This window comes from Dipodomys merriami, unplaced genomic scaffold, assembly GCF_024711535.1.
Source record: "Dipodomys merriami isolate MVZ:Mamm:240054 unplaced genomic scaffold, mDipMer1.0.p SCAF_7, whole genome shotgun sequence".
NCBI classification, from domain to species: domain Eukaryota; kingdom Metazoa; phylum Chordata; class Mammalia; order Rodentia; family Heteromyidae; genus Dipodomys; species Dipodomys merriami.
This window is the reverse complement of record NW_027206290.1, coordinates 40,083,767-40,104,510: the sequence shown is the minus strand read 5'-3', so window position 1 is coordinate 40,104,510 and position 20,744 is coordinate 40,083,767. Positions and strand designations below refer to the sequence as shown.

At 50.7% G+C, this 20,744-nt stretch overlaps 1 protein-coding gene across 2 annotated transcripts; it reads right to left on the bottom strand.

Annotated features, from left to right (window-relative positions):
- Positions 1-621: 621 nt before the first annotated feature.
- Positions 622-18,902, bottom strand: Tent5c (terminal nucleotidyltransferase 5C). Of its 2 annotated transcripts, none has more exons than XM_070006442.1 (2): positions 18,760-18,902; positions 622-9,535 (listed from the first exon to the last, which is right to left on the bottom strand). In XM_070006442.1, exon 2 carries the CDS (start codon positions 9,506-9,508, stop codon positions 8,333-8,335), a length of 1,176 nt encoding a protein of 391 aa, XP_069862543.1. In that variant the 5' UTR covers positions 9,509-9,535; positions 18,760-18,902; the 3' UTR covers positions 622-8,332. The 2 variants fall into 2 exon arrangements, with proteins under 2 accessions (XP_069862543.1, XP_069862542.1); XM_070006441.1 differs by lacking the exon at positions 18,760-18,902 and adding an exon at positions 16,232-16,249.
- Between the last annotated feature and the right edge of the window lie 1,842 nt (positions 18,903-20,744).

Sequence of the window (20,744 nt, the reverse complement as noted above, 5' to 3'; positions counted from 1 at the left end):
TTGCCCAGAAGAAATTGTGCACCTCTCAACTTAGAAGGGGTCAAACCACATGGATTTACAAGACTGGCATCCTAGCTACTCAGGAGGCTGAGATCTGAGGATGGCAGTTTGAAGCGAGCTCAGGGAAGGAAAGGCTAAGAGACTCTTATCTCTAATTAAGCACCACAAAAAAAGCCAGAAGGGGACCTGTGGCTCCAAGTGGTAGAGTACCAGCTTTGAGTAGAAAAAAAAAAAATCAAGCAAGAGCTCAAGGCCCCGAGTTCAAGCCCCAGTGCCAATATAAACTAATTATTAGCAGTGTCCTACAGTATGGATGAGGTTTATTCTCTCACTGCAAGAAGCAAGGAGCCAAGGGCACCAGAGAAAACCTACTACCACTGAAGCTGTATTTCAAGACAACACTCAGGGTAAGAATTTGCCCACAGCCTAAGGACCACGATGAAAGCTAGTGGCAAGTCAGCCAGGCTGCTGGAGAAGGAATCTGTGGTCTCCAGTGTAACCACACTCAAACCTCCAGCCAAGGCAGGCTGGCCATCACCGCCCAACTCCAGGTTTTTTAAATCTTCAAGCAAGGTGACCATTGCAGGGACAAACTGTGGCAAGGACAAACAACAGACAGGCTTCTCACTTTTAAATATACTTTTTATTTCTCAAACTCAAAAGCTTTATTTCACCAAGTGCGAACACATTTGCATTGACAAGAGAGCCTCAGCTTCAGTAAGCAAGGTAAGTGACCAGTACTAATGAGGAGACCCACACCACCCGCCACTGCGGAGGAATACTTTAAGGCAAACTGAGAGCGAAAGAGCTTCCCGTTTGGTCTAAGAGGTATTGGACTTTTATATTTGGATATATAGAGGTGCTTTAGGAAAATTAACTTTTCAGCTTAAAAAAAAAATAAAAGAACAGGAAGACCAGGTAGGTGGGATGGAAAAATAGCCATTATAATGAGCCCAGATCTATGCTTTTCAACCACTTCCTCTTTAATGGATGGTCACTTAACTTTCCCACACAAATACATACACATGGAAATCCGCACCAGCTCTCCACAGCCCAGGCAAAACTTCAAGCCCTTTGAGTTTCTGGAGTGATGGGTGGGATGCTAGTATTCCACTGACATGCGGCACACTTTGGGAAGCAAGGCTGAGGGGGTAAATAGCATGGGGACGCCTGCCCCCCCCCCCGGGGTGGTGGGCCCTGGAAACAGGCCGTGTGCTGCACGGGTGGTCTCTGCAGGTGCTTCCTCAGCGCAGCCAGTGCGTGTTCTTAGCTCAGGTCCCCCATCCTGTCCCCACCATGCTGGGTCCCTGCAAAGGAATCTGGGAAGGCAGTCCCTGGGCCAGATGGGGTACGGGGAGTACAGGCAGCTCAGCCTCGCCTTGCCCGGTGGTCCAGGTGGCATTAGGACTTTAGCAGGTAGTTTGGGGAAGTACAAAATGCCTGGAAATCAAATGAAGCACCCAGAAGACAGGCTTAGGTTCTTAACATTCTTTTCTTAAAGCACTTCCTGCCAAAATGTCAGTCATGTACGGCTCAGCATGGAAATGACATGGAAATGACAGGGACACCTTTGACTTGACTTCCCTCCTCCCGGAGGAGTTCTCTGAGCGCCCCCCATACCCTGTGGCCAACTCAAGCTGCATATGAAGTCAACTGTGTTGGGATGGGAAAAGGGCGATTGATCAGACAGCTAAACAGCTCTTAGGTTACTTCTGCCCATAAAAGCCACAAGCTGGGCGCTGGAGGCTCATGCCCGTAATCCTAGCTACTTAGGGGCCTGAGATCTGAAGATTGCAGTTCAAAGCCGGGCAGGAAAGTCTGTGAGACTCTTATCTCCAAATAACCACTCAAAAAGCCAGAAGTGGTACTGTGGTTCAAGTGGTAGAGTACACGCCTAGAGCTGAAAAACTCAGGGACAGCACCCAGGCCCAGAGCTCAAGCCTCACAACCAACAACAACAACAACAACAAACAACACCACCAGGAGCTAGGCCACATAGCCACATCCACTTCAGAGATAGCACAGACACACCCTTATTTAGTTAGGAAACCCAACTCAATGAAAAAAAATCCCTAACAACATTGTTGTTCAAAGACAGACTCTGAAAACAAGAAAAACATCTGACTTTTCATCATCGTGTGTGGAAAAGGGGAATGGTGGATACCAATTGAATACCTAAGCCTCATAGATTTGGATGACTGATATAGATGGACTGTGGAAGCTGCGGGCCTCCACAAGCTTTTGCTTGGACTGGATCATATCAGAACCCGGAAGATCGGTTCCATGAGGCTCCTAGTGAGTCCTGAAGTCAATCATATCAGCAAAAAATAAACAGTGTCTGGAAGTGAAATGTTGGGAAGGAGACTAAAAAAAAAAAAAAAAAATTGGAAGCTTAGGGGAAAAAAAAAACCCAGACACTAATTGCGACTAATTAATGACCGACCTCAACTTAAAAGTAAGCTCAGCTTCCTGGATACAGAAAATATAAGATGCCTAGGCTTCAATCAAAGCAAAACAGAAATGAAAAAAACCCTCCCTCTTACAAATAAAAGAGCAAGATCATGAGAAAACACTTCCTCCTAAAGAAGTCCAGTTCAGAACAAAAACAGAGCACGGAAGCATCCCCGCAGCGCAAGCGCATCCCCGCAGCATGGAGAGAGAAAGATAAAGAACTTCTTGGGTTCTTAAAGAATGGATGAGAAATGACCACAGACCACAGATAGGAATAAGGCTGTAATCTAGTTGTGCTGGCTTTCTGTGGGACTGTGGGAGAAGAGAACCTTGGACTCTATACACGCCTCTCTCTTGCTTCTGGTCAGACTGACTGGGAAAATCACCCATGATGGGATTTAGTGAACAACCCCAGGATTTCCCAGGCTTGATGATGATCCTTTTTGCGCAAATAGCCAATGAATAAGACTGGGAAGGTCAGCTGCCACCTTGAAATGCCTTTTTTGGAAGTCTGTGGTGAAAAATGTCCTTTCTTTAGTCTGTACCAAGGACTGGTGACTCAGGGTAAGGGTCTCAAGCAGCTGTACTTCACAGTGAGCAGCAGCCCTGATCTCACGTTCTTTTCTGATGTCCAGTGTTTATTCTGTTACTACTGTGAATGAGCCTGGGCTCACTGGCTTTCACTCCAGTGAGGACCTAGACCATGACAGGATTCTTGGGAGGGGAAAGATGATCATAAGTCACTGCCTACACCTCATAGATGTGGACGACTCTAATGAAGGCGGTGTGGGCCTTGACAGCTCCTTGCGTGGAATTTTACCTGGGTTATTGCTGAACTCTGAACAAACCAAGAGAAAGAGACTGCAACTATATCAACTGGAAAAAGACATGGCGGAAACACCAAGGTTGTGTTCAGGAAAGTTGGAGCAGACTCAAAAGAACGAAAAAGACACCCCAAAGAAACACGTCACACTTCAAATGGATGATCATTTGTAAAATCTTGCTGATCTCCGTGAAGACCTCATACTACCAAAGAAACCAAACTCCAGCAGGGACGCTCAGCCACCAGCAACTCTGGGTGCCGGTGATCTCTGTAAGCACAGACATGGTAACAAGGACATTGAGAAATTTTAGCCTGTGTAAATGGAAAATGTATTTTGCAGTCCAACCATAGTGATCAGGTGATCTTGGAGGAGATCATTATCTTAGATGTAATCATCCAGTCAAAGTCCAGAAAGAGCTAGGCCATCCAGTAGGGGGCTAGATCAGACTTTTGTTTTTCTTAAGATTATTTTAAGGTTTATTAGAGGGGCATATTTCCCAGGAGAGGGAGCACATGGCACCCATCCTTATCCAGGGAGTGGCAAGGGAAAGACCTTGACTTTGCCAAGAGTAAATGAGTTCAAGCACAATTGAAACAGAAATGATTCGAGGAATCTGAATTGCAAAAGAAAAGGCTCAGTAAGCACGCTGCTCTCCAAGTCTGCTGCTCTCCAAGTCTGCGTGTGAAAGCTAAGCAGAATGGAGAGGAGAGTTTCAAAGGAAGAGCATGCAGGAAACAAATCACCAAAAGGCTAATCACAAAAGTGAGGAAATCAGAAAAGGCAAAGCAGTACCTTGAACAGGAAACACAGATCAACATCCATCAGAAGTGAAGACAGGGCACATGCCATGAGGGGCTGGTGGAAGCTGAAAAGCCACAAATTCAACAGCACAATCAGAGCATTAGGAATAGATTTTTTAAATAGCTGAGCCAAACTGGATCTCCATGAAACTCAGTCACAAAGCCAGTAATATCAGCAAACAAAAAACCACCGCCAAACACATGACCTTTTTTTTTTTTTTTAAATCAGATCTGTCTGACACTTCTATTCAGATCTGTCTCCTGAAATTTGGGATCTCCACTTTCTAGAACCTGGAAAAGTTGGAATCTAAGCCAGAAGCAATGGAAGAACTTCAGAAAGCAACTGGAATGACAGGCGTGAAGATACTATGTGTGACTGAGCTGACATCACAAAGGTATGAGGTCTTCACTTTCTAGAAGATGAGATCAAAACATGACTTTCATCAGTAACAAAAAAAAAAAGGCTTCTGAATATAGCAAAATGTCTATAAACCACCAGTTTGAGTGACAGAGAATATACATAAAACAAAAATCCTCATGATTTTCTTAAAATTTACATTATACTTATTTCCCTTTATAATTCTCATAACTTAAAAAGTCAGTGGATGGGGGACAGGAAAGAGAAAAATGTAACAAAATCAGAAAGTCCACTGCTAAATAAAAGTTCCACCGTTCCTTAGAGATCTCCACAAATAACCTTGAGAAGTTGCCAGGTCTTTGGAACACCTCTCCTTTATGACCCCCGCTGATTGCCCTGAATTCAATTGGTCCAACTGCAACATACTCCAAAGTCAACTGTGAAACGCTGGCATCAGATTCCACAGCTGACCGACTCACCATCTGATGAAGGCTGTGACTCTAACCTTGCAAACAGGAAGTGCTTTCAACTGACAGACTATCCACCCGCAGGGCTGGTCCCGATGAGGAGCCCCAGGTCAGGTACCCAGGAGGCAAGGGCCTCTCGGTCACTAGGCTCTCCTCTCATGCTGGATACCCATACTTGAAGGCAGGCTTTAGGAGAAGGATGTAGGGGCATCATAAAATCAGATGGTAGCACCAGAAAGTTCACTGGAAAGAAAAGAGAGGTGGCAGCTCACAGCAGCATGTGCTGAAGAGTTCCTGCCACAGAGGAAAGGGGCTCAAGCCAGAGGGGTATGGCTGAATGATAAGCAGATCCAGGGGTTCACACCAATTCCATTAACACATCACATCACACAGGTTCTCACAGCACACGGTGACCCACATCCCCAAGTGACAGGCTGGGGAGATGAAAAAACAAAACAACTTGTGTCCCAAACCACACGTGTGAACCATCTATGGGGGGGGGGGGGAAATGCCACCTTGCCTAGCAATTGTCCCTCCCGCCCAGTGCCCAGGGGCTCTGAGTGAGCACATGGCTCAGACCGCCTCACGTCAGCACCGGAATTCCTGAGTGAGGAATAGTGTCTTATCACCAAGGTAAGACGAAAGTTGGAGACTGAAGCTCAGCGCCAGGAATTTAGTGCATGGTCTCCTGCCAGCTGAAGAGGAGAGAAACTACTCCTCATTCTGTTGCTGTTTTCCCTGGCTCCCAAGAAGCCGGGTGGGGAACCTGGCATCCAAGAGCGGTTCAGAGTCTGGAGCCAATGAGAGACTGCTGACATTCCCATTAGAACTGGCACCTGAACTTGAGGACCCTCTCCCTCCTGCCAAGTTTCATGTTAACACACACATAAACACACACCCCACACTGGAACCTCTGGCCTGGGCGGTTTAGTACAAGTTCAGGTACCTGGTGCTTGTGTGGGCAGTATGGAAGGCAGATTGCAGCTAGGATTTCCAGACAACTAAAGTTCAAGGTTACCTGGCCTACACCGAGCACGAGTCTCACAGGGCAGGCAAAAAGATATCCCCAGCTCAGAAGGGATGTACTTTGGTCAGTGTGGCTTTTTACCTTAGTGGTCCTAGAACACCTGTCAATTCTCAAACCACAAAAATAGCTGACCAAAAGGTCTGTAGGATGGCCACCCTGCAATGATAGTGAAGAACTCAGGGAGGGAAGGGGGTGGATTTCCGAAACTGTGTTACCTTCCCTTCATTCTCAAAGGGTTATGACAGATCTGGAAAGAAAAGAACAAAATAAACATACAGAAGTCGAAAGAACTCCAAGGACAAACTGGAAATTTAATGACTGGATGCAGACCCTCTCTTTCTGTACTTCTCCCGGCAGACGCAATACTGATTTCTGCTAGCCAGCATGTTATACTGGCATCGTCACCTCTCAAAAGCTTTGGTTAAACAAATCTGTCATTTCTGTGCAAATAGGCTGTCACCAGACCACAGCGGCAGCATTTCCAGCCCACAGAGAGTCAAAGTCAAGCTCATGTTCATCCTCTGCTTTCAACACTGAAGCACCTCAGGTATCCCCAGAGGAACTCAAATGCAACATGGGTTCAGAGGGAAGTAGAAGCCAGATCCACTCAAAGTGGCTCTGGCCATCGTTCAGAAACCACGCCATGTGGACACCAGCTAGGCCTCCCATTTCCATCATGTCCTCGTCAGCAAAACAGTCTCTAAGAAAGCATACTCCAGAAGAAACCCGAAGGTTTATATTTAGAAAAAGGTCAGCCACTCATTTTCTACCAAGCATTTCTGCATTACAGTAACTTCCCTGCTTCCAACAATCAGGGATTTGAATATTTTTTCTTTTTTTTAGTTTTAGAAAATGAGAATCAGGTACATGAATTTGATGAAATCACATAAGAAAACAAGTTGGATGGCAATACTGAGTGTCTTTACTTCTGATACAAAGCGAGGCTTTCTATAAAGATTCCACCAGAAAAAAATTTTTTAATATAAAATTTCATGTAAACCTACTGGAAGAAGCAACAGCAGCTTTGGCCTCTCTCTTAAGACAAGGCCGGCTTCACTGTAGAGATGAACACTGTTCTAAAGTGCAGTCTAAACAAAATCCGCAGAGCTAAGAACATCCTTCCTGCACTTGATTTGTCTGCAAAGACATCAGAATTATTTCAAAGTGTCTCAGTGATTCCAATGCACATAAGGCCAGATAACTCGTCTCCACAGGGAGAGGAGAAGAGTGTCTACAGCAATACCACGGTCACTTGGCCCTGCGGAAATTCCCAAATTCATCTGCTACCAAAAGCGCCCGAAGAAGGAAATGACAATATTTGGAGAAAACAAGGCGAACAATGACTACAAAACCAAAAGGCCAGAATATTTCAGCGAAACAGCTTGTCGTAGGTGGAATGTGACTAAAATGGGCCTCCAGTGTTCCAGTGAAAACACAGAAGACCCTCGTGTCAGCCGCGACAGTGACTCCAGACGTGACACAATAGCTAGTCTTCAGAAGAACAACATACAAGTTAGCCAGGAGAGCGCTCAGGAGGGGCAAGTGCCATTTAGTAAGAATTCCTTAAAGAAACAATGGAGAAAAGAAAAAGAACATTCATATTGCCTATGTACAATCACCACCCCCCCACCACCACAATTCTACTTTTACATTATAGTCCACATTTTATTTTTGTTTTCAAGTTACATTTTCAAGAAAAGGCCATCTTTTTTTTTTTTTCTCCTCTCTATAATATCTTGTAATTCCTCAAGATAGCACAGGGTCTAAACCATAAACCACTTCCAACCAGAGCCGAAGTCTCCAGCGATTACCTTTGGTTTATTGATCAGAGAAATCCTCCGTTCCTCTGACAGGGACTAAACATACACCGCTGAGTCCCGGGAACAAAATTCCAATCACAAGAGCACCCTCTGTTTCTCTCTTTTTTTTTTTTTTTTTTTTTTTTTGCCTGATTAAAAGACACACAATAGGAGAGACACTCAGCACAAATGACATGAAATTGCTGAGAATCTCAAGCAAGGGCCAACCACAGCCTGCCCTAGAGTAGCTTACAACTTCTCCTGTGTGGCCCAGGCTCTACACCAAATCAAACACTGCCCAGAGCTGGATGGCCCGTGCCCATGTCTGTGACACACACGGCGGGACAGTGTCTTGTGTTGGAAAGGCTGTGGCTAGGTGACATTTCCTATTGCGTTTTGCCACGCGGCACTTAGAAAGTGGGTCTTCTGGGGGCTGGCTTGTGATCCACCCACTCCGATGGGTAACACGCATCAAAAAAAAGCAGAAATCAGAGCTGAGTTGCCCCCTTTAAAAGCCAAACACCTACATCTAGAAGGAGGCTGCTCTACCTGGCAGGCTTTGCCCCGCTGAGCCCCAGCGTGGAGAGGGGGCCCCGCGTCTTCATGTTAGTTACAGGGCAGCCAGGTAGGGTAAGGCTGGCTGTAGGGGATGGGAGGGTGGGCGATGTAGTAGTTGTTAAAGTTGCCGTCGCTGACATACGGGGCTGGCTGGTAGTAGCACGTGACGTTGGTGGCACTGGGGATGATGTTCTGCTCGGCCAGCACCCGCAGGGCCAGCAGGGAGATGAGGTTGAGGGTCTGGCGGCGCTCGTGTCCCATGAGGCACACCGTGCTCTCGTTCACCACTCTGCGGAGGATCACCAGGTAGTCGTACTTGCTCCCCTCTTCTTCGGCAAAGTGGTTCTGGAGGTATGTCTCCAGCTTCCTCTGCTGCTCCAGGATGTCGGGGAAGTCGATGAAGAACCGGGAGCACATGTAGCGCTCCAGGGTTTTGATCTCCTCCTGGTCGGCAGGCCGGAAGTCCCGCACAAGGAGGTTGCTGTACTTCAGCAGCCCCCCACCTCGGATCTCTTCCGGGTTCTTGGTGGCGATCAGTCTGTTCTGCAAGTGGTCGAAGGCCTCCTCAAAGTCCCCGTACACGCTCTCCGCGATCACTGTGGGGTGGACGTGCTCGGAGATGGGGTTACTCGAGCAATCGTAGAAAAAGAGCAGAGAGTCCAGGATGATCTGGAAGGAGTCCACGCTGAACTCGAACTGGCGCCGGATGGAGTCGACAAACTTCAGCTCCACGTTCCTCCCGTTCTTGTTGGAGAGGGAGATGAGGCTCCAGCGGTCCGTGTCCGTGCAGACTTTCACCAGCTTCTGCACGTACGCCTCCTTCAGCGTGACGGGGCTGATCTTGAGCTTGTTCACGCCCTCCGGCAGGAAGTTCAGAAGGGAGCACAGAACCACGTCCCTCACCAGCTGGAATTCAGCCTCCGTCGGAAGAGCCACGTGAAAAATCAGGTCCAGGTCTTTGCAACCCAAGCCATTGTCTTTGACCAACACGTGTCCGGCCGCAGAGCCATTCAGCCGCACGTCCTGCACTCGGATGCCTGCCTCCTCCAGGCGGCTGCGGACGGTCTGCACAATGTCCTTCAAGGTTATCTCCAAGGTTGGGAAGTTGCCACGTCCGTGGATGGGGACGACCTCGGTCAAGACCTCGTGCAGCCGGCTAACCTGATCCCAGCTGAGGACGCTGAAGGACGCACAGGCCCTGGAGCTTCTGCTCTCGTCTGCCATCTCAGGGGATGTGGTGGCCGGGGAAAACTGAAAAGCCAAGGGGAGACACTGAGTTAGAATCCACTCAGAGCAAGGCCAGGCAGTCTAAAACAGGCGCTCAGAGACCGACTACAGCCCCCAACGGTTCGTGTAAATGGGGCTCACGCCTGTAACCCTAGCTACTCAGGAGGCTGAGGTCTGAAGATCCTGGTTCAAAGCCAGCCTGGGCAGGAAAAGTCCACGAGACTCAGCTCTAATGAACCAGCAAAAAGCCAGAAATGGAGGTGTGTCTCAAATGGTAGAATGCTAGCCTTAACAGAAAAATCCAAGCAAGAGAGCTCAAGGTCCTGAAATCAAGTCTCAGTGCCAGCACAATAAATGAAGAATGAATGAATCCATTTGTTAAAAGACACACAAAAAAAATACAAAACTTAAAGTGCAAACCAATATTGACGTATTAGGAAGCCAGAGTGCCGCAGGGCTTCGGTCCCACTTCTGCCCAGTGGCTTCCCGACCTCGTGCCTGGCAGCTTGCTGATGCTTACAAAGCCTGTCCCAGAGCAGTCCCATTCTTTGGAAGCCACTGCACCTGCCAATCAGCACGCTCCCCTGGAGTTCCTCACAGACTTCCAGCCCTGCCTGGGGCCAGGGATTTCCATCCTGTCACTCAGGGTGAGGGTCTGGCTAGGGCACACAGAGCGATGAGCTTTTGGTAACTCTTCATGAGGAAGCAGGTAAGAATAATGCCAAGCCAGGCGGCCTATATGCAGACACCTGAAGGGGGGCTTGCCCTTCAGGAAAGCAAGGTGAGCAGCTGGCTGGGACCGCACACGGCTAGAAACGCCAGGTCCCATAGGCCTTGCTCAGTCCAGAATCTGGCAGAGCACTAGTAGTAGAGCACTAGCCTTGGGCTGAAGAGCTGAGGGACAGACCAGGGCCCAGAGTTCAGATCCCAAGACTGATAAAAAAAAAAAAAGTTATTGGCCTGAAATAAGTCATTTATCAGTTCATTTTCTCCCACTTATCCAAATAACTTTAAATACCAAAAGTACATTTTCAAGTTACTTAGACAAAAAGGAACAGACCAAGTTATAGGCCCTGAGCACTTGCTAACACACCCGAGCTTCCACGGACAGTTTCCGTTTTAATTAACTGCCTTAAATCAACACTAACATAATCCCCTTATAAAAGAATCACAGAAAACGCACATTCCCAACTCATGAAAGGCCCTGGTCAGAGGCAAATTCTAGATAGCAGAGTTAACCAACAGTGGCTAGGAAACAAATATAAGTGCAGTCTAGCACCCCCCAAACTAGTGTTTGAGAAGCACATTTGCTGTAGGTTTTATGCAGAAAAAGGGAGGGACAGATGCACGCATGCTTGGTACTTCGTATAAGCCAGGATGGCCAATGCCCATTCAATGTCATCTAAGGCTTGACTCTCAAGGAGCAACCGTCCCACAAACCCTCCAAGTCACCAGTCTCCTGTTACCTGGCAGCAACAGAACAATACAAGAGAGCTGGGAATGGTGGCTCACACCTGTCTTCCTAGTTACTCACAAGGCTGAGATCTGAGGATACAGCTGTGCAGCCACCCGAGCTGATGAATCCGAGAGATGCTTATCAACAATTAACCAGTAAAAAGCCAGAGGTGGAGCTGTGGCTCAAGTGGTAGAGTGCCAGTGGTAGAGTGAAAAGCTCAGGGACAGCTCCTAGGCCCTGAGTTCAAGTCCTAGTACTGGCAATGCATGCATACATACATACTCACACACACAACACACACACAGGGCTGGTCCTGTTATACTCAAGGTGCCCTCTTTGCTCACAGAACAGGGAGCATCCCCTGGGACCAACTTGGGGAGATCAGGAGAGGTGCTAACAGGTTAAAGACACGCTCCCAACAATCAAAGAAAGTGAAACCTACCAGGAGCTGCACAGAGAAAAAAACAAGATACATTTGTGGGAAATTTCCAGAAGGAAGAAGAACCTGGACATAACTATCAGAACAACAGCCAGAGAACACACAGACTTGCAAATGCTAAATTGAAGACTGGTCACCTGTCATGCTCTGCAATTTCATGCTTTGGCCCAGAGAACCAGGCCGGGCACCAGAATGACCACAGACATCAGGGCAGCTGACAAGAGAAAAGGCCAGGGCACCAAGGACCAGCCTTCTAGAAGGCGTCCCCTACTCCTTGAATTCCTTGGGTCAGTGAAGGTCAGGGGTCATCTAGGACCAGGGGTGGCATAAGGAGGCTTTTTGTCTACCAACTGCCAAAAGCACCTCAGCCAGGGAGGGCTCACATTCTAGAAATTTCCACAGCCACCAAACCCATTAAAAATGCACAGCTTCACAGACACATTCAACTTGTGTTTCATGAACATGAAATGAAGTTTAGGTGACTACACTGCCTGAAGACAAATTGTGCTGTGGTTTTATTACTATTGTGTTGTTTTTGTGTGCCAGTACCCAGGGCCTTCTGCTGTCCCGTACTTTTTTCACTCAAGGCTGGTGCTGTACCATTTGAGCCACAGCTCCACTTCCAGCTTTTTAGTGGTTAACTGGAGATAGGTGTCTCTGGGATTCATCTTCCCAGGCTGGCGTTGAACTGCAGTCCTTAGAGCTCAGCCTCCTGAATAGCTAGGGTTACAGATGTGAGCCACCAATACCTGACTGTGTGTGTGTGTGTGTGTGTGTGTGTGTGTGTATTTTAAATAAAGGCATTATAATTCTACCCCCACCCTGAAAAAAGTTCTATTTACAGTTGCTACAACCAATACCCACAACTCTTTCTACCTTAGCTCAAAGACCCAAGCCACAAAGCTGTGCCCAGCGAACCCAAACAAGCAGTAAGACAGGGCTGTCAGGGCTGAGTGTGGATCAACTCATCTAATTCTCACAAAAGTCCTCTAAAGATGCCGTTCCCCTAATTCCCCTTATGACATTCGAGCTGGGCACCGGTGGTTCACGCCAGCTCCTCAGGCTGCTGAGATCTGAGGACAGAAGTTGGAAGTCATCAGGACAGATGAATCCAAGAGAAAATCTCCTATTAACCAGCAAAAAGCCCCAAGTGGAGGTGTGGCACCAGCTTCAGAAGAAGCTAAGTGAGCGTGTGAGGCCCTGAGTCCAAGCCCCTCGAGGGTCTGGTGTCACCAAGCAGCACAGATGGCCGCCTCTCACATTCTTTGGAAGCCCCGGTCCACTTTCTCAGGGTTACCAGCAGCCTCCCACCCGTTTCATACTGATGTTTACTACTACACGCAAAAGACAAAGAAGAAAGTCTTGGTTAGACTCCCAGGGCACTGGTCCTGGACTGGAGCCCAGGGAGGATGTAGAACTGGAGGCCACTTCAGCCTGCCTCTATGGCTCTGGGGACCTCCCCAAATGCTGACTTCCCATGCTTGCCAACAGCCAGTCTGGTTATCAGCGTGGAAGTTTCACACCTTTCAAAACAGGAGGCAGGAGCCAGTGTGGTGGGGGGGAGATAAGGCCGAAGGGCTGGGCTGCCTGCGATGACAGAATCAAAACACTGGCCGAGGTCCCTAGGCAGGGACTTGCAAGAGGCCAGAACACAGGCATCTTCAGATGGAAGCCAACCACATCAACATGAAGCTGGACACACACAAAGGGAACATCACCCCTCCCTCCCCACTCCCAACATTTCTTCTGTGCTGTTCCTGGGGCTTGAACTCAGGGCCTGAGAGCTGTTGGCTTTTTCACTCACAGCTGGTACTCTACCACTTGAGTCATACCTCCATTTCCAGCTGTAATTGGAGACAAGAGTTTCCTGCCCCAGGCAGCTTTGCAACCATGATCCTCAGATCTCAGCCTCCAGAGAAGCTACAATTACAGGCGTGAGCACCCCCAGGAGGTTTAGAGACCAGTCTAGACTGAGAAAAGCAGGAGGCTAAGCTACTATAGAGGAGACAAAGGTTAAGGATGACAGATGCAGCGCACCGGCTGCTGTCCTCGAAGCTTCTCTCCCGGGCCAGCTAACTCTCCACCAGCTAAGCTAACTCTCCACCAGCTAACTCTCCAGCCTTCATCTCCCAAACTAAGACTTGCACCCTCCACAGCTGAAAGTCCTGCTCATCATTAGCATCACCCCAGGGCCTCACTGGGGACAGAGAGAAGCGAATAATGTGTAGTTCACTGTACAGTCACACACACCATTCCCAAATGTCTCTGTACAAGTTAACCTCAATTTCAGCGCAGATCTGTTGTATTTTGCTCCCCATCCATCCCAGGTTTGTTTCCCATGAGAGGTTTTCACACAGCAGGTGTCCCAGTTACCTGACTTAGTACTCCAAGTACTAAGCATAACAGTAGTCCCAAACACTGTCCCTTTGGCAACATTAAAATGGTACTAAGTAACAGAAATTGTGTGGGTGGGGCTAACGCAAAGGAACAAGACCCAGGTGTGGGAGCCATTTCTATACTGTCTTGGCCACACACCTTGCCTGGAGCTGACTACTATTAGCCCTTTTCTGAGCAGTTAATATAGTTATTAGATAGCCCACTAACACCTTGAACTTGAAAGTTACTTCCTGGTAGCAGCTGGGCACTTGTCGCTCACACCTGTAATCCTAACTATTCAGGAGCTAAGTAAGATCTGATGATGGCAGTTCAAAGCCAGCCCAGGCAGAAAAAGTCTGAGACTCATCTCCAATTATCCAGCAAAAAAAAAAAAAAAAAAAGCCAAAAGTGGAGGTGTGGCTCCAGTGGTAGAGTGTTAGCCTTGAGGGGAAAAACAAGCAAGATCAAAGAGTTCAAAAGCCCCAGAGAAAGAAAGAAAGAAAGAAAGAAAGAAAGAAAGAAAGAAAGAAAGAAAGAAAGAAAGAAAGAAAGAAAGAAAGAAAGAAAGGAAGGAAGGAAGGAAGGAAGGAAGGAAGGAAAGAAAGAAAGGAAAGAGAGAGAGAGAAGGAGGGAGGGAGGGAGGAAGGAAGCCAGAAGTCCCAAGGAATGGAACTTCTCAGAAGCTCTTCCTCCCTGGGGTTCACGGCCCCTACATAGATAGGGGACAGAGCCAGTGACACAGGGCTGCTCACCAAGCTTCTGTCTACAGGCCTCTAAACCAGGTCAGTGATGACAGTGAGAAACAAAACAGCAAAAGAGAAAGGATCAGCAGAACATAACCCAGTGAGCTGCAGAGAGAAAGGCTGAGTGAGCTGGGCCCCGGGGCAGAGGTGGAGAGGTGGGGAGGGCCGCAGGGAGCTGAGGCTCAGCTGAAGAGGAGTTTCAGCTGAGGCCCAATTAAGCAGTCATAGTCACAGCTCCTCAGTTCTAAAACTATACCTCTGAGGCTCCCATGTGAAAGCAAAACTTAGGTTGGGCACTGGTAGTTCATGCCTGTAACCCTAGCTACTTAAGAGGCTGAGTTCTGAGGATCTCAGTTTAAAGCCAACCCTGGGGAGACAAATCCGTGAGATTCTTATCTCCAATTAACCACTAAAATGCTAGAGATGAAGATATGGCTTAAGTGATACGATTGCCAGCCTTGAGTGAAAAAGCCAGGCAAAAACATAAGGCCTTGAGTTCAAGTCCAACATGGATGTCACCCCTATACATACGTGTACACACACACACACACACACACACACACACACACACACACACACACACACACACACACACACACACACACACACACACACACACACACACACACACACACACACACACACCCCGATAATAAGAAAAGCAGACCCAGAAACTGCCCTGCGTTTCAAGCTGGAAGTTCTACGTCTAGTAGGCCCCATCCAGGGTCTTGGCCCACCTCGACAATACCCACTCCAGGTATGCAAGGAATGGCTGGTAGCTGCCAGCAGAAAAGTTCATCCAAGTATCCGGAGCACCTTCCACCCTCCAGGCAGGAGCAGGGGCTCTGCCGGGAGCACAGAGGTCACCCATCACAGGTCCCCCAAGTCTGGGGCTGAGACGGAGCTCTTCAGTCTATCCGGAAGCCAGCCCCGCTCCTTCCCATCTGCAGCCCTTCTGTGGCCCAGGTGCACAGACACCTGCACAGAACCCTGGCCAGAAAGCACTTAACTGCTTACAGACTCGATCGCTGCTGCTAGCCAAGAAACAACACTGCTCAGCTTGGTGACCCAGGCTCTGCTATCAGGAAGAGCTGCTTAGCATCAGCAACTATTTCTCCATATTGGGTGCCCCCCCCCCCCCCCGCGCCACTGTTGTTCCAAGAAGTTCTGTGAAGCATTCTAGAACAAACTACAGGGACCAGCTGTACAAAATCTATTCATGTGAAACAATCCCTAAGGTTCCCTTTTATGAATTCAGGTGCTATACAGATGCTTTCTCTAAACGATTTAAATTCCAACGATCACTTTCCCTTAAAATGCATATTGTAAAAAGACAGAAAAGTTGGAGAAACTTTAGGTTCTAGAAATACTGTAAGGGATAGACTTGCCTGAGGAAGCCCAACAGCTTTAAACACTTCAAGTATGAAGGGGTCTGCACTTTTCATAATTCCATCTACCCCAATTTAATTAACTCATTACCATCCAACTATCAAGATGTCAGAAGACAATGTTTTCCCTATGTTCCCGTTTACCTCAGTGACAATTTGACTTTATCTAACCAGAGTAAAGTTTTATCCGACCAACACCCCAGGCTCTGCCTCACCCCTCAATCTCCAAATACTTACACACAGGCATCAAAAAGAGCAGTGGTATCCTGGGGAGAAATGGAGACCAAGAAACCCCAGGATAGCACAAGCTTCACTTACCCATGCTGTAATACCAAATGGCTGACCACGTGCCACCAGGAACAGGAAAAGCCAAAGAGGAAAGCCAAGACAGGCTACTACTGAAATGGAGCAATTAAGTAAAAGGAAGAGGGAAGGAGGGAGGGAAAAGGGGAAGGAGGGAAGGAAGAGGGGAGGGAGGGAGGAGGAAAGGGGAAAGAGGAGGGAAGATGGAGAGAGAGGGAGGGAAGGAAGTGCAGTTTCAGTTTTGTAGCGAATGTGTTCAGTTCATGGTTCTGTGAGGAGGTCCCTAGAGTTCATGTTTAGGTTATCTTTATTTTTCTACAGAGCTGTTCCTGGGACTTTCAGAAGCGGAGGAATCCTCTGTTCTCTGATGGGCAGAGCAAGACGTACATAATGTACCCTGCCCTTGAAGGCCGACTGGGTGGAGTGTGGTCGCTTTCTGGGGAGACTGAGGTGGGGGGGAGGAGGAGGCAGTGGCATCGGCTAGAAGTCCAACTACAGAGAGCTTAGCTATCTATACTCAGGGGAGGACTTGAGGAGGAGGGAGAGCCTCTCCGGCCCCTTCTGAACAACAAAGGACCAGAGCCAAGCCCTTTCTATCAATTACACAACTTAATCCAGAGAGAGACAAGGTGGCTATTGTGTGGGAAGCTCAGCATAAGGTGTGTGGTGTGTTCAAGTCCCAAGGCAAAAGTTACTAGCCAGATTAGGAACCTTTCTTTGGGAAGCAACTCAGGGGTCACTTCTAAGCAAAACAACAACAAGCAGCAAATGAACTCTTTAAGTGCCAGTGGTGTAGAACAACTTGAACACTGATACACAGCCTATCAAAATCTTCTAAAACCAACTCCTTATTGAGAATCTGTCTATTCCTACACTATCTTCAGGGCTGTGGCCCAAGTGGCAGAGAGCCTACCTAGCAGCCTGAGTTCAAATCCTAGTACTGCCAGGTTAAGTATGGGAGGTTAAAAAAGAAAACAAGTTACTCCAAAGTCACCTCAAGAGGCAAAGTTTCAACTATCTCCATCAGTCCATTAAACCTGACTCCTGGCTACCAAGGCTCCTAACTTCAGGAGTAAGAGTGTTAGAGGTCAGAACACCCCCCACTCCATCACCCCTACCCCCACCCCCCACCTCCACCCCTCCACCCCCCATCCCCTCCCCACCAGTCCAGCTCAGCCTCTTCCCTAAATGGGAGAAAGGTCAGCCCCCCCCACCTCTCCGACCTCAGGGGCCGATCCACCCAGCCCCCTCCCAGGGATCCTGAGGGTGGACCCCAGCACCCCGCCCCACCCCGGCGGCTTTCCGCCCTTGGGCCGGGCCAAACTTCAAATGGGTGTGGCCAGGTGTGACCACGCCCCCTCCCGCACCCACGCCACGCCCACTTCTAGCATTGCTAAAAGTGTAACCTCAGACTCGGGAGGATGGCTCTGCCTCCCGACCTCCTACCCCCGACCCCCAGACCTCCCCCCCTCCCCCCCACCCGCCTCCCGACCTCCAACCCCGAACCTCCCACCCCCTCCTCCCCACCCTTCTCCCGACCTCCGACCTTGGGACCTCCCATCCCCTCCCCCCGACCCGCCTCCCGACCTCCCACTCCCTCCCCCCCACCCGCCTCCCGACCTCCCACCCCTGACCCCCGACCCCCGGACCTCCCCCTTCCCACCCGCCTCCCGACCTCCCACCCCCTCACCCCCGACCCGCCTCCCGACCCCCGACCTCTCACCCCCGGACCTCCCGCCCCCCGACCCCTCCCCTCCTCCCCCTCCCGACGGTCTCGCACACAGCTATTCCCTATCAAGGGCCGGCGACGGACGGCGAGTCCCGCGTGAGGAAGCTCGGCACCGCAGGACTCCGCGCCCGAAGTGTGGGCGCCCCGGCCCCGCCGGCGGCCCCCCCAACTCCTCTGCTTTCCAGGGAGGCCCCGGCCCCCGCCCCCCGCCGCCTCTGCGGCTCCCGGGCGGGCCTCGGGCGTCCCGGCGCGGGTGCGGGCTCCCGCCGCGCTCCTCCGCGCGCCGCGCCCGGGGATCCGGCCCGCGGTGCGGTCCGCCGCCCCGAGAACTCGCTGCCCGGGGATCCGGCCCGCGGTGCGGTCGGCCGCTTCCGCACACCCCGCCTTCTCCAAAGCTTCCGAGGGCCGCGGAGCGCACGGGTCGGGCGCCCGGATCCCTCCCGCCGGCCGCGGGTGGCCGTCGGGGATCGATCCAGCACTTTTGGACGATCCCCCGCCCGGCCGGACCCGGTCCCCGCGCCTCCCCGGCGCGCGGCGGGGCCGGCACAGGTGAGCGAGCGGCGGGGCGCGGCGAGCTCCGGGCCGGGGTCGATCCGGCGGCGGCACCGAGAGCCCCGGCGCTCGCTCCCACCCCGGGCCGGCGGCGGCCGGGGCGCGAACCCGCGGCGCAGGACCGCGCTCCAAGTGCGCCCGGCACCGCCACGGGCTCCCGGGTCCGCACTCCGTCCCGCGTCCCGCGTCCCGCTGTCCGGACGTGCAGGGTCCCCGCCCGGCCCCGCAGCGGAGCGGCCCCGCGAGCGGGCCGAGGACCCACCTGGGCCGTGGAGAGGAGGCGACAGCGGCAGGTCCTCGCGGTGGGCAGCCCCGGGCCGGAGCGGCGCGATGTCCACAGCCCCAGGCAGCTGCGCCCGACGAGCCGTCCAGCCGCCGCCCCCTCCGATCTTATCCGGCCTGGGCACGCCCCGCCCCTGCCCCCGCCCCGCCGCGCCCCCGCCCCGAGGCCGGCCCTCCCGAGGGAGCCAGGGCGCGACGGGCCGGGCCGGCCCGGTCCTCCCGCCGGGGCGCTGACGGCGGCCCCGACGCGCGCACGCGGCGCGCTGATTGGCTGTTCGCGTGAATGGTTGCCTAGAGACGGGTAAACCCTCCGCCGCGCCGAGGGGCGGGACGAGAGCCGACGGCGGCGCCACTGCGCACGCGCCACAGAGAGGGGCGGGGCCGTGCCTTCGGAGTTGCGGGGCGCGTTTCCCGTCTGGTTTCCCTTGGCTGGCTGGCTCCTCTCTTCTCTCTAGTCCTCTCTCTCTCTCTCTCTCTCTCTCTCTCTGCTCTCTCCCTCCTCGGCCCACTGTGCTTTCTGCTTCCTGGGGCTCTGGGCGCCGGCCCCAAGCTCTTTTCGCTCCCGCCGTGCGCCACACCTCCACTTCCGGATTCGAGGAGTTTCCTGGCCAGGCTGGATTCGAACCGCGATCCTCCTGAGCAGCACAGGCCTGCTGGCCCCAGGGATCCCGTCGGCGCCCTGGGCGGAGGAACCCGGGTCCCGGAGCCCCGGCCCGGCTGGGGAGCGGGCCCTGCCGCCGGCCTGACCTGTGAACCACCCTCACCACTGGAGAGATCTGAGGACCTGGGTTTAAAACCAGCCTGGGTAGCCAAGTCTGTGAGACCAGGAGAGTCCTCTCTGTGAAGTGGCGCTATGGCTCAAGGGGTAGAGTGCCAACCTTGAGCCAAAGCTGCTCAGGGAGAGAGATCAAGCACCAGTACTGGGCATGGACAGGAAACAGAACCTAGCCAGAACAAGAACTAGAGTCGTGCGCGTAGTGCTTTGGGTACAGGGCGTGGACCTGCTATTCATACATTCATCCTTATTTATCAAACGTGAACTAAGCTTGTTTGATCTGCTACTAAGTGCTGCGGGTAGAGTACTTCCCCAACCCAGTGTTTCCTGCTCCATTCTTCCTGTCTTTGTCTAAAATGTGTCCTTGGTGTCTTCCAGACTGTGGATGCATGCTTGACACAGTGAAGAGGTGGCAGGGACGTTTCCAGGCACTTCGATGGGCTAGTCACGGAGACCCTATTGTTGGACACAAAATCAAGCTATAGAGTTGATTGTTGTTGTTGTTGTTGTTGTACTGGGGCTTGAATTCAGGGCCTCTTCCTCTCACTTGGCCTTTTTTACTCTGCCACTTGAGCCTTACCTCCACTCCCAACTTTTTTTGCTAATTAGTTGGAAGTAAGAGTTTCAGAGACTTTCCTGCCCCAGCTGGCTTCAAACCAGGATTCTTTGATCTCAACCTCCTGAGTAGCTAAGATCACAGGGTAAGTCACTGGCACCTGGCTACTTAAAAAAAAAAAAAAAAAAACAGCTGATAGTAAGTATATCATTCAGTAATCTTATAAGTGATGAATCTTTACATTTACGTATGCCCATAACAAGATTCTCAACATCTCCATCATTTATGTCCATCTCCACACCCAGCCTGCCTCCACGCCTCAGTGTTTGAACTTGTAGTGAAAGAAACACCAAGTAGCTACACTTGGGGGCCGCTCCATCTGCTGTGATTCAACAGAATAGTGTAAGACTCATCCATGTCCTTTGTAAAAATGGGTCAAATAGTCAACAATTTATGGTTTAGTGGACATTTAAGTTGGTTTGGAGTTTTGCCTTTCATGAACAAAGCTACTAGAAATGTTCTTCTACATGTCTTTTGGTAGACACAGCATTTATGCCTGCCAAGTACATACTCAGCATTGGAATTCCTGGCTCATAGAAAAAAAAAATTCTATTAAACTTTAAATTTATTGCCA

Excerpts from the sequence above, each read along its gene's own strand:
- Tent5c (XM_070006442.1), bottom strand. The coding sequence starts at position 9,508 with ATGGCAGACGAGAGCAGAAGCTCCAGGGCCTGTGCGTCCTTCAGCGTC.